The 12,402-nt window shown below is 49.3% G+C and overlaps 1 protein-coding gene across 2 annotated transcripts in view; it reads left to right on the top strand.

Moving 5' to 3' along the window:
* Dpysl5 (dihydropyrimidinase like 5) overlaps window positions 1-12,402 on the top strand; it is a 74,263-nt gene that overhangs the window by 45,818 nt on the left and 16,043 nt on the right. For both annotated transcript variants that reach the window (XM_060365098.1, XM_021635476.2), the window contains exons 3-6: window positions 8,679-8,837; window positions 9,353-9,532; window positions 10,280-10,348; window positions 11,952-11,996. In XM_060365098.1, coding sequence (XP_060221081.1) covers window positions 8,679-8,837; window positions 9,353-9,532; window positions 10,280-10,348; window positions 11,952-11,996 — 453 coding nt within the window. The remainder of the gene's footprint in view (window positions 1-8,678; window positions 8,838-9,352; window positions 9,533-10,279; window positions 10,349-11,951; window positions 11,997-12,402) is intronic.

Raw genomic sequence — 12,402 nt, 5'->3', positions numbered from 1 at the left:
TCGGGCAGGGAGGGGCCCAGTGAATGCGGTCAGTTTCAGGGACTTCCTGAAGCTATTTTGAGTTTTTTACCTTCCTGTTTTAAAAGAGCTTCCCTGAAGGGTGGAATATTTCATTCTCGCAGGAAACTGTCACAGCACAACTACGTAGACAAGGCTGGCCTCCCAACTCACGGGGACCCTCTTCCATGAGAAGGTATACATCACTGTTTTCAGCTTCCAGAACCTTAAAAGAAAAAGGGCATCTTTTGTCTATTCCTTGGCAGTTTCATACATGTACACAGTGTATCTTGATCATGCTCACCCCCAACGCCCCCTCCTAATACCACCATGCCTCCCAGAATACGCCCTGCCACCGTCATGACTTGTTCTGACCACCACTGAGTCCAGTCGGCGCTGCCTGCTGGGATGCTGGCCCAGCTTGTTGGCTTGAGCTTGCCAACAGCTGCAGTAAAGTCAAGACAGCATTTCACAGCATCCCTCCCCATCTTCCAACCTTCTCTCTCATTCCATCCTCCCTGCCACGTGTTCCTCGGGTCTTGAGGGGGTCGATACAGAGGTCCGATGTCGTGCCGAGCACAAACCAAACAAAAACCGAAACACTGCACAGGAGGGGCTATCAGTAGTGTTAACTTTTTCTTTCTGAAGTTAAACCTAGGAGTTACTGTCATAGTGGGCTAATGACTAGAGCGAGGGGGATGATGTCATGCTGTGCTAGTGACAGGTTGTTTCTGCCTCCTAGTGCCTTGTGGGAATTCATTCATCCCAGGACTTAAATGTCTCAGCCATGGGAGTGTTTGTCATGCCTCACCGTAAAAACCACATATGCGTCTCTATTCCTCCCACCAACTGATAGTCATGTATTCCTGACTTCCAAAATGGGAAGGAAAAAAAAAGCCATTAGGCCCACTGTACGCGCTTTCCTGTTAGGCGTCTATTTTAAGCACGCCCTCTGGGAAACCCTGTAGCTGGGGTGGGGCCGCTCTAGGCTGAAGGCTCTCAGAGGCTGATTCTGCGCACTAGCCCTGATCTCAGACGCACTGGAGAGTGCGGGCTTGGGCGTTCAGATGCCTAGATTGCAGCCTGCCTGCTCTCTGAAAGTCTGGGATGGTAGTAGTGTCTGCCGCATGTGGTGGCAGCTGTGAAGATTAAAGGGAGCAGCCACTCCCGAACCCACCCATGACTATGGCAATAACGGACAGGGCCTACGAATGCTCTGGGATCTGATTTCACCACATCTTCTTGCTGCCCTGGAGCCCTCCAAGTGTCAGAACCTCAGACCACGGATCCATCTTTTCCTGTGGGTCTGCAGTGAGCCTTAGCAGGCTCCTGCCAAGTAGTCTTATTGCCAGTCAAACCCTCTGTATGCAGCCGCCCCGGCTGAAGCCAGCCAGCTCCCTTTGGGTAGTGAAATTTGTGGTAGACGGGGAGGAGAATAGGAGCCCTTGTCCAGCCTCCTTTGGACCAGGGCAGGGCCCACAGAACCCCTTATGAAAAGGCAAGGATGAGGAAAACTTGGATTTCATAGCCGAGCCTATGATTTCCTTTACCTCAGCAGCGATTTGCTGCAGGCTAAGGGTATGCACCTGCTGAGCTGGAGCCAGGACTGCTGAACACATGTGCTCGCTATGTCTGAGTGACAGAAGGCTCAGCGCGAAGGCCCTGCCTTTGAGCCTCCAAGCTCGCCAGAAGCCAGTGAATCCAGGAATATCAGTCCTTTGGCTCCTATAGCTTTGTGCAAGCCGGGGCTCCTGAGGACCTTTTGCTTGTCTCCCTCCCATTCTTGTCTGCTCCTTTGACCCGACACTATTGGGACACCTCTTGAGCCTAAAACCAGACTTTTTCCTCTGAGCTTTAGTCTTATCCTAGAAAATCTGTAACCAACGATTCCTCTGTTCAACTAAAGAGGCACCAATGCAGATGCCCTCAAAACCAACCGAGGTCCTCACTCCTAGCAAAAGCCATTCCTCTGCCAGGGATGCCTGCTTCAGAGAATGGTACCACATTCTCCCAGCCTGAGCTTCCTTACCCAATGTCTTCGTTAGGGTTCCATTGCTGGGAAGAGACACCATGACCACCGCAGCTTTTCTAAAGGAAAGTATTTAGTTGAGGCTGCCTTACAGTTCAGAGGTTTAGTCTATTACCATCAGGGTGGGAATCATGGCCTGACTCTAGAGAGGTAGCTGAAAGTTCTGCCTCTGGGTCAGCAGGCAGCCAGAAGAAAGAGAACGCCACTTGGGCTCTCAAAACAGCCTCTTCCTGGACCACAGCCATGTCGAGGGATGGGAGTGAGCCTGGGGTTCTCTCTACAGGAGCTCCTAGCCCCCTCAGTGCTACAAGTAAATACAAGTAGACAAACCGTGCTAATTTCATGGGTTCCAGAATAATCAGAGCTCATACACTCAGTCTTCATTAGACTTTACACAGCCAGGGCTGAACAGGTCCATTCTCTGTGTCCCCTGACTTTGCCACACCAGTCCTCACTCCTGAGTGCCAGCCCTTCCTTGAGTTCTCTTTTGAATGTGATCTTCTCCACATCCTTGGGGACTTTGTCTTGAGCTGGCTTTCATCCCCATAATGTCCCGATCTCATTTCTGGGAGTGAGCATTTCCCCCTCGTTCTCTCTGCTGGCTGGACTCTGCTCCATAAGGCATTTCTATTCTTGCTTCTGAGGCCCCAGCTACACAGTGGCAACTTCCAAGTCACTACTGCCAACCATCACCATTTCCTGAGCAGCTCCTGTGCAGGCACAGAGCTGGGCCTGTGATGTCACTTAGTTCCTTTTCCTTTTCTACAGTAGTGCGTTACCTGTGGTCAGACTTGGCAGCAAGCATCCGAAGTCACATCTCCAGCCCCACCAGGAGGATTGTATTCCCACCTCCGCGTGTAAAGCGAGCAAATGGGGTTCAGAGTGATTATATACTTCTCAGGGTCTAACAGTGACTAAGTTACAAGACTGGGGTGCTCTACTGAAAAGTCAACAAAAGCCAAGAAAGACAAAAATTTTTATTTTTATCTATCTGTCTGTCTGTTTTCAGAATCAGGGTTTCTCTGTGTAGCCCTGGCTGCCCCGGAACTAACTCTGTAGACCAGACTATCCTCTAACTCAGAGTTTCACCTGCCTCTGCCTCCCGAGTGCTGGGATTAAAGCCGTCATCCGCCACCACTGTGCAGTTGAGATGAAAATTGTAAAAGCAGAAAAGAAACAGAAAGTCAGAATTTCACATAGTCCAGGACAATGTGAACCATACTGAGTGGCTGAGGGTGCCCTTGAACTCATCCCTAGCCTCTTGCCTCCACCTCCCAAGTGCTTAGGTTATAGTGTGCACCACTATACCTGCCTCTGGAACTAGGCGTTAAGCCTTCATCTGCTTACACACACGCACCAAGTTTGATTCTTGTCCAGGTAATTTTGCCTCTGGGTTTAGCATTCACATCTTTGAAGTGTCGGCACACATATAGGAAAGCGTTATCCCTGAAGTGTGTTGTGACTTGAATGCTGCCTGTTTCCTCTAAAGCTGAGCAAGTGAGGTGTGAATGTTAAGTTCGGGAATGCTGCACATGCGCACACTAGGGGGTCACGACACGGTGTACCTACATAGTGAGTAGGAAGATTACTGTCTCACAAACAAACAAGTGTGATGCCATGAAAGAGCTTGCTCCCAAGAAGGCCAGCGAGCAGAGCAGTAGAGAACTGTGAAAGTGAAGGATGTTACCCCAAGTACGACAGAAACCAATGAGTCGGTGTTTTTTTTCAGTACTTAGAATGTGGATTAAAGAAAAAGAAGAAGATTTTAATGTGAAAAGAAAAAGGGGTTCAGCGATTCTTCGAGAAGCAGATCCACATAAACCATGATGGCTTTAGCAACTGCATGAAGATACGTTTGCAAAGCACAGCTGTATTGGTCCGTTTACTGTTGCTGTAATGAAATGCTAGAGGCTGCGTGCCGAGGGCTGCATGTGGTGGTGTAGCCTTCTTGCCAGCGGTGTCCTGAAAGAGTGCAGGCTGTTATATAGCACGAGACCATACAAGTATGTGGCGAAATATTCTCTGGTCTTTATCCCTGTAAGACCATCGGTATTAAATCATGAGACTATACTCCACAGCCTTGCCTCCATCACCTCCCAAAGCCCCCACCTCTAGAAACGGTAATGGGATTGTTCCTACCCTTTTGACATCTCAGTGTAGATTAAATTTTAACACTCCAGCCGCTAGGGAGTCATGTTCAGATTACATCCGAACCACGGCAACATCAAATACTTGTCATTTGAATCTCAGTATGAACTCCCTCTAAAGTGAGGTCCTCGGGCCATACAGCAGTAGAGCAGCCATACAGGTTCTTTGTGTACAAACAACCCAGCCTACCGCGTGATCCCGCACACCCAGATTGGCCCTGGCCTAAGTGCCTTCTCAGCAGCAGGGGACAGTGTTTTTTGCCTTGACCTGTTCGTTCTTGGCCTTGGAGCAAGACAGCCAGCACATTGCATGGGGAAGCATTGAGGGTGGGGGGGTCAGGGGACATCACCATAGGAAACTTAAGGGAACAGGGAGATCTGTAACAACGTGGGAGAAATTAAGAGAATGACCCTTCAACGCTCTTTGCCCTGATAAAGCTAAGAAGGACCAATACGTTGTTACCTCCTGTGTCCGCAAATAAACAGCTCTGAGAGACCACGGTACCTGCGCAGTTTGCTGAGCCAGTGTCTGGTGAGCATGCAGACCCCTGTATCGGGAGGTCTGATGGGATGCCGAGCATGAAAGGCTGAACTTTAGTACAGGTTCCTGCACACACACACACTTATACCCAAATATACAAAGGAAAAAAAAATTCTCACCTGGGAGTGTATCATGAGAGCCTGGGTTCGTGCCACCCCAACATACACACACAGCAACATTTTTAATAAAAATAAAAAGTTTAAAATGTTAAAACCATTAATGTCTGATAAATTTGTGTGGTGGGTTCCCTGGGCATGTTTTTTTAATCCTCTGTGCATTTACTCTGACATATCACATAATTTTAATGTCTTTTATACCTGGAAGCATGGCAAACTAAATTTAGTTTTAGCTTCTTCCAAACTTATTTGTATAGTACCTATCATAAAGATGACATCGCTTTTAGTGTAGGTTGTAAAATCAGTATATCCCATTAAATGGATTTTAGAAAAGCTAGAAGAAAAAAAAAAAAACAACAACTCAGGACCAGTCACCCCCAAACCGCTGTCACTGATACACTTGACATCCTTCCTCCTGTGTTTCTTGTGTGTGATTCATCATAGCTCTAGGCGTCTCGTGAGCACACTGAATCTGCTTCTTCCGCTCAGGGCACCATTGCCCTTTTGTGTTATCAGCCAGCTGGTGTTTTGGTTATTTGATGAGCTAGAGTCATTTGGAAAGAGGGAGCCAGGTGAGAAAATGTCCCCAGCAGACTGGCCCCTGGGCAAGCCTGTGGGGCATTTTCTCTATGGCTGAGGGGTGTGGAGGGCCCGCCCCAGGGTGGGTGCTGTCGCCCCTGGGCAGCCTTAGGGTGTATTGGGAACCAGTGTAGCCCCTGTCTGAGCTCTGCTTCAGTTCCTGCCCCGACTTCCTTTGATGGTGGACTCTTCCTCCTCAGGTTGCTTTCATGCTGTTTCCTCCCAGCAGCAGAGGCCCTATGACAGCCTCCATGAGCACTGGGCTGTGTGCGACTTACTGCCTTCAGGTCACCTAAGCAACGGTTCTTGTCTAAGTAGTCATGACGGGTGACAGGCCCACAGCCATGTATCCTTAAACATGTTCTTTTTAGAGCATCTGAAACAGGACAGTAATGATCTCTGCAAGGCCTTTCTGTGGGGTGATGATAAAACGACCTGTCATGTCTGTGATGTCGTCGTGTTTCTGTGAACATTGAGCCCAGGGCATTCATCCTGGGTATCAGAACCGTGCCTGTTTAAAAGGCCAGTTGTGTGTGTGTGTGTGTTTGTGTGTGTTGCCTGTGAGGGAATGTACATCCCCCAGTGTCAGGTAGGCCCCAAGCCCACAACTGGTAGAAGGAGGGTTTGCTGAGCTTATGAACTCTGGTTTGGAGGCCCAGAGTCAGCAGTGTACCATTCTGAGCCTCCCACAGCTGCTGCCCTGCACGTGTGCACACACATGCGTGTGGCTGCGTGTGGAGATACACAGGGGGCTCCCAGCTGCCCCGGATAACAGCCAGTAGGTGGGGAAGTCAAGACCACTGCTCTTCATGCTTTCCTGGACTCTTCAGTTCTTCTGATTCCAGAGGATTCTGCCTGGGGCCTCTGACTACCTGCTCTCCTCCCCCACACGGCTCAGAGGCTGCATCTGCCTAGGGTCTCCTAACCCAGACCCAGACCTCTGCGGGTCCCTGGAATTCCCCGACTAAAGGCCAGGAGCCCTTCCAGGAGCCACAAGCGTGCGCCTCTCTTCTTGGAGATTAGAATACAAATAGCCCTCGAGGTGGCATTTTGCCACAGTGGACAGTCTAGACCTGTGCACTCAGCGTGTGTCCAGGGAGGAAGTTGTGGGGTCAGGCTGGCTCTGGGGAAAGCCGATTTCTCTACATTGAGCTCAGTTCCAGAGGCCCTTATAGGGACATATGTGTCAGGGTGGGAGGTTATCGGTTTATTAGCTTCATCCGTACTGTTCCATATTTGGAGATTTGGCAAATGAGTTGCTTTTTCTACCTTTGCCTTGGGGTTCTCTGGCGTTAAGAGCCATCCTGACTCCTTTATCACTGTGCTCCCTGTGGGTCCCCTTTCTCCCCCATCCATGGCTGCTGCTGTGCTCAAGGGGCAGCATGGAAACCAAAGAAGAACAAAACAATTTCGGGTGTACAAGGCTAGTATGTCAGACTCTCCCCCCACACCCCCATGTGCACATGGAGGGCTAAGAAATGCATGGCAAGACAAAACGGTACAGCCACCTGCTGTGAGGATGAATCAGCCTGCAGGATGCAGCAGAACCGGGAACAGAAGCCAGCTAGTAAACTACAATCTGGGCGTCCCGCCCCGCCCCGCCCCCTCCTACGTGAATCACACAGAGCTACCGCCCTCTGTTGGCTGCTTTAAGCAACGCAAGACATCAAGACTACCCAGGCTCTGAGATTGTCATTCTTAATTGTTGATTGGCTGCTGGACTGATTTTTCTCGGTGTCTCTGGCTCGCGAGCAGGGAATTTGACGTTATAGAGAAGACAGCTTCATCGGCCTTTTTTACCCCTGTGGAAAGTAGAATGAATTGGGATAATTAAACACACCAGTCAGGGTGGCACCCTAAGTGCCGTTTGGAGTTCATCAGAAGTGATGTTCTGATGTTCTCTTCCAGCTGTCCAAGCGGGAAGAGCCCTCTCTCAGTTGCTTTAATCACAGCAGGGTTTTATTTAGGAACAGCACATCCTCTGGGCAATGTCTGTTTTGGAAGTTCACAAAAGTCACCTGCTCAAATACGTTTTCTTTCTTGAGTTATGGAGGAGTTTAGTGTGGGTTTAGGCATTTTTCCCGGGGCTTTGCTCTGTGATTGTGAGTGAAGCTTCTTATAATTTCCTTTGTAGGGGCGGGGTGGGAGGGTGCTGGCTTAGTGTGATCAAAGTGCTCGCCTCGCAGGCCTGAGGACTGGAATTCGGATTCCCAGCACCCTGCCTGAAAAGGTGGAGTCAGGAGACCCCAGAGCAAACAGGCAAGGCAGGCTGACCCTACCAGCAAGCTCTGGGTTTGATCAAGACGCTGCCCCACATACATGCAAACACATACATGCAAACATATGCACACACACACAAACAGACAGGAGAAATGGGGGGCTATTTTTAAAGTAGCATCTTGAAGCCTGTGAATTGTGGGTCATTTTTCACTTGTAAATTAGACATGCAGCTAAAATTGCTCCGTCCCAGACAAGACAGGGATGAAGCTTATACGCTGGGTGAGGAGGAAATGTGGGCAAAGGGGCCGATGTTGAAGACGTATGTGAATTTATTTTTTTTTTTTGACAACTCTCACACCAAAAGAGTACTTTATTTTGTAAACTTTGACCTGTTCATTATTACTCCCAACTTAAGTAAAACTACTTCATAAGAAGTGACAGAATAGCTGGGTGGTAGTAGCAGATTTCCGTGAGTTGAAAGCCAGCCTGGTCTGCAGAGCGAGTTCTAGGACAGTCGGGGCTACACAGAGAAACCCTGTCTTGAAAAGCAAGCCAAAAAGTTGACAGAAAACAAATATCCTCAAAATGCCACATTACACACTGTGGTTTCAGTGTATGTATGGAACTAGATGGCCAAATTCTATACATGAACACTCGATTAGGCTTCACGCGTTTAACAGGTATCTACGTACACGTGGCGTTGGCTTGTGTTGTCTATATGTTGGAGTTAGCTGAAAATCACTTGGAGGGAGATCTTACTGGAAAGGTAGGAGCTAGGCTTGGACTCCACAACATTCCAAGTGCTTTTCTCCCCAAGAAACCAAGCTAGAACTCGGCATGAAGAAGAAGCAGGTGTGTTTGCTGGACCCACAGTTCTAAAGGAAATCACCCATCATACCTCCAAAGCGCCCCTAGACGAGCCTTGCTGTGTTTGACCCTCCTAACCTCCGTGGTTGTTCCGGGTGGACCCTGAGCATTGAGCCCACCATGGTAGTGACCTAAATGCAGGCAGAGTTGTGACAAGACTGGGCTCCCCCCTCTTCCTTCAGGCGGCGCTCGTCGGCGGCACTACCATGATCATCGGTCATGTCCTGCCCGACAAGGAGACCTCCCTTGTGGAAGCCTACGAGAAGTGCAGGGGTCTGGCCGACCCCAAGGTCTGCTGTGACTATGCCCTCCATGTGGGCATCACCTGGTGGGCACCCAAGGTAACCGTGTGGATGGGACCCCCCGAGGGAAGCACCAGTGGTCTGGTGTGCAAAGGGGCATGTGGCTGAGTTGGCTGGGGCCTGATGCTCTCCTGTGGGATGAACGCTTACCACTCTAGGTTCCGTGCGTGCCAAACAAAACATCTCGGAGTCCATGGACGGTGGGTGGGCTTGTCCTGCCTAACTTAAAGAGCCCATTTTCCTGCATTCACGGCAAGCATCGTGTTGCCACAGAGTCCAAGGCCGTGGGCCAGACTCGGGGCACTGACCGCTGCTCCTCAGTATGTCCTCATGTGTGCGTGAGGTACCATGGACATCTAGTGGGGAGCACTGTGGAATGAATGGTCAGCCCAGGCACAGAGAGCTATGTCCTGTGTACACTGGGAGTTTACAGCCTGAACTGAAGCCTCTGAGACAGACATTCGCAGCCCTTGTCAACACTGCCAGGGCCACCCCTTGACTGGGCCGGCCCCCGCCAGCCCTACTTGGCACTGACTTTGCATTTCGCTCTCCAGGTAAAAGCAGAAATGGAGACACTAGTGAGGGAGAAGGGTGTCAACTCCTTCCAGATGTTCATGACCTACAAGGACTTGTACATGCTTCGGGACAGTGAGCTGTACCAAGTGTTCCATGCCTGCAGGGACATTGGGGCGATCCCCCGGGTCCACGCTGAAAACGGGGAGCTCGTGGCTGAGGCAAGTCTGCAACTGAGGTTGTTGTGGGGGGTGAGGCCAATGGAGATGCTTTACAGGGGACACCTTATCACTGTCCTCCAAGGGTCACATAAAAGGGTAAAATGATGTGAGATGTGAACTCACATCTGGGGTGCCAAATCTTGGTCTGAAATCCAATATTCATATATGTATGTATGTATAATTTCAAGAGGTGTCTAAGTCTTAGATGATAACTTGGTGTGACTATTATAATTTTAATTTCAATTATAGCAAAATGAGTTAAAGCATCTCTTGGGAATATTTTTTTGAGATACAGCATGCAAAATAAACAGCAATACTCCATTTTTCTATACCTCTTTGTCAGAACTGTTACATTATAAATGTCTGTCCTCTGGTACAAATGGTGGACCCCATAGTTCCCCTAAGTCCTGGGGTGATGCTAAGCCCAGGAGTCACTGATATCCGAGATATTTGTTGAAATTTTCAGAAAAGCAGCTCCAGCTTTTAAACCAACTAGCTGGTGTTTGTCTTTGGTGTCCCCAGGCTGTTGCCTAGCGACTGGGCTGTATTTTTAAGAATAAGAGAGATACTGTCCAGTCATTAAGACATGAGGAGAGACCCAGGAGATGTTTACTCCCAGAGGCCGCATTTATCCTGTGGAAAATGGACACTACAGAAGGAAGCATACTGGCACATTTCACTGTCTCTCAGGTTCCGTAGTTTCTTGTAGCTCTGTAATTCTGTTGTCTTTCTCTCACTGTTATTTAGGGTGCCAAGGAAGCTTTAGATTTGGGTATCACAGGCCCCGAAGGAATTGAGATCAGCCGTCCAGAGGAGGTAGGAGGAACTTGCTGTGTCTGCGGTCAGCATCTTTTCTTTCATGTAGACTTCTGTGTTCATTAGCTTTCTGTCACTGAAAATAAGGCTGAGAGAAAATATATCATTACTATTGTTGTTATTATTATTGCTCATGTTCATTGTTTCAAACAATTCAGTGGATGTTTCCCCTTGAACAAGAGCATCCTGGTGACAGGAAGATGTGGCAAAGGAGTCCTGTTCACTTGATGACCAACCAGGAAGCAGAGAGTGAAATAGGAAGTAGCCAGGGAAACAGTAAGGAGGGCCCCAGCCACAGTGGTGTCCTTCCTGCAGCTCAGCCTTGCCTGTTGTTTCCAAAAATACCACCGTTACCTAGAGACCATGAATTAGGACCATGGCACTATGGGAAACGTTACCTATTCAAACCATAACACTTGTGGAATCTTTCAGAAGAGATGTCAAAAAAAAAAAACAATGTTACATAGCAAGTTTGGGGCCAGCCTGGGCTACATGAGACTCTCCCTCAGAAAAATAAGTAAAAGAAAATAAAATCATGTCATTTGCAGGGAGAAAATGCTTGTTTATATGATTTTCCCCCCTGGGTGAAATTCCCATCTGGATGCTTCCCTGAGGAAAGCTTTCTCTATGCTCTAGCTTTCCTTGGAAGGACATCGTAAACCCCATCATGCCCCATTTAATCCTAATTTCAAGGCATTGGAGAGGTCACTTCATCCAGAATTGAATGTGGAGACAAAGGAGACAGACAGAGCCTTCATGTGTTAGAAGAAAATTGAGCTCGGAGCTAGGACTCTGCACTCTGGAGATTCTGGAGATTCTAACTGAGGAAGAGTTCAAGCCCTTCCCACCAGAAACAAGAGCGTTTTTTTGCAAACAGCCCCACCCACAGAGAATACTTGGTCTCCAACATCAGTAATGCTAGAGTACAGAAACCCTGTCCGGGCTTGATATCAATCTCCACCTTGAGATATATTTTATGTGTGTATACAATTTGGGGGGGAGGAGGAAGTTCGAGACAGAGTTTCTCTGTGTAGCCTTGGCTGTCCTGCAACTTGCTCTGTAGACCAGGCTGGCCTTGAACTCATAGAGATCCTCCTGCTTCTGCCTCCCAAGCGCTGGGATTAAAGGTGTGCGCCACCGCTGCCTCAGCTTGATATATTTACTGTTTCCGTGATAGCCACTGGGAGAGCACACTGGCAGGCTGGGAGAGTGAGATCTAAGTTGTTATTTGTTTACTATCCTTTCATTGCCTTAAAACATTCTTTAAGATTTATCATTACTTTGTGTATGGGGGAGGGGTGCCACAGTACACTTGTGGCAGAGGTCAAGTCAGTTCCAAGCCCATGTCACCAGGCTTGCCCCAGCAAACACCTTTCTAAGCCCTGAGCACCATCCGCCAAAGATGTACCCGGTATCCTAAATCCCGGGGCTCCCCAGTGCCCCTGTCAGGGTCTTGCCCTATCCATAGCCAGTCCCTGTGGGTGTGGCCAGCCCCTCTGCTGTGTTAGCTGCCCAGCACTCTGTGCAGAGCGCCCTCAGGCAGATACAGCTGGCTTGGAGGCAGATGATGAAGGTGGTTCCTTCTCTCCTTTGCTTTTCACAGCTGGAAGCCGAAGCCACCCACCGGGTCATCACCATTGCAAACAGGGTGAGTAGCTGCCGTCCTCCACGCTGGGACCACACTGGGAACTCATTCTTGTCTGGAGGCCATCGCTTCGAGTGGCTCTCAGGACCCCGGCTGAATGGACGCATCAGCCCCAGAGTTCTGGTGTGCATCCCGCCCACCCCAGCTGTCGGTTTCACCTGCCGAAGCTGAGATTCATTGCTCGAGAGTAAATGGATTATGCAGCTATAATTTAACCCTATGCCTGCTGCTGGGCTGTTGTCTTCAGGCTTCTCTCCCTCGTTCCATTCCTGCAAAGCCCTTAACAAGGCCCTGGTGGAGCGTGGCGGGAACCAGCGAGAAGATGGCGCCAGAAATCAGAGCCTTGCTCTTACCTAATAAATACGTGCTTTCCACCACCTGCATGTCACACCCCATCCCCCTCTGCTCC

The sequence above is a fragment of the Meriones unguiculatus genome, chromosome 1, assembly GCF_030254825.1.
Source record: "Meriones unguiculatus strain TT.TT164.6M chromosome 1, Bangor_MerUng_6.1, whole genome shotgun sequence".
NCBI lineage: Eukaryota > Metazoa > Chordata > Mammalia > Rodentia > Muridae > Meriones > Meriones unguiculatus.
Note: the sequence above shows the minus strand (reverse complement) of the source record. Positions and strands in the feature narration are given on the sequence as shown.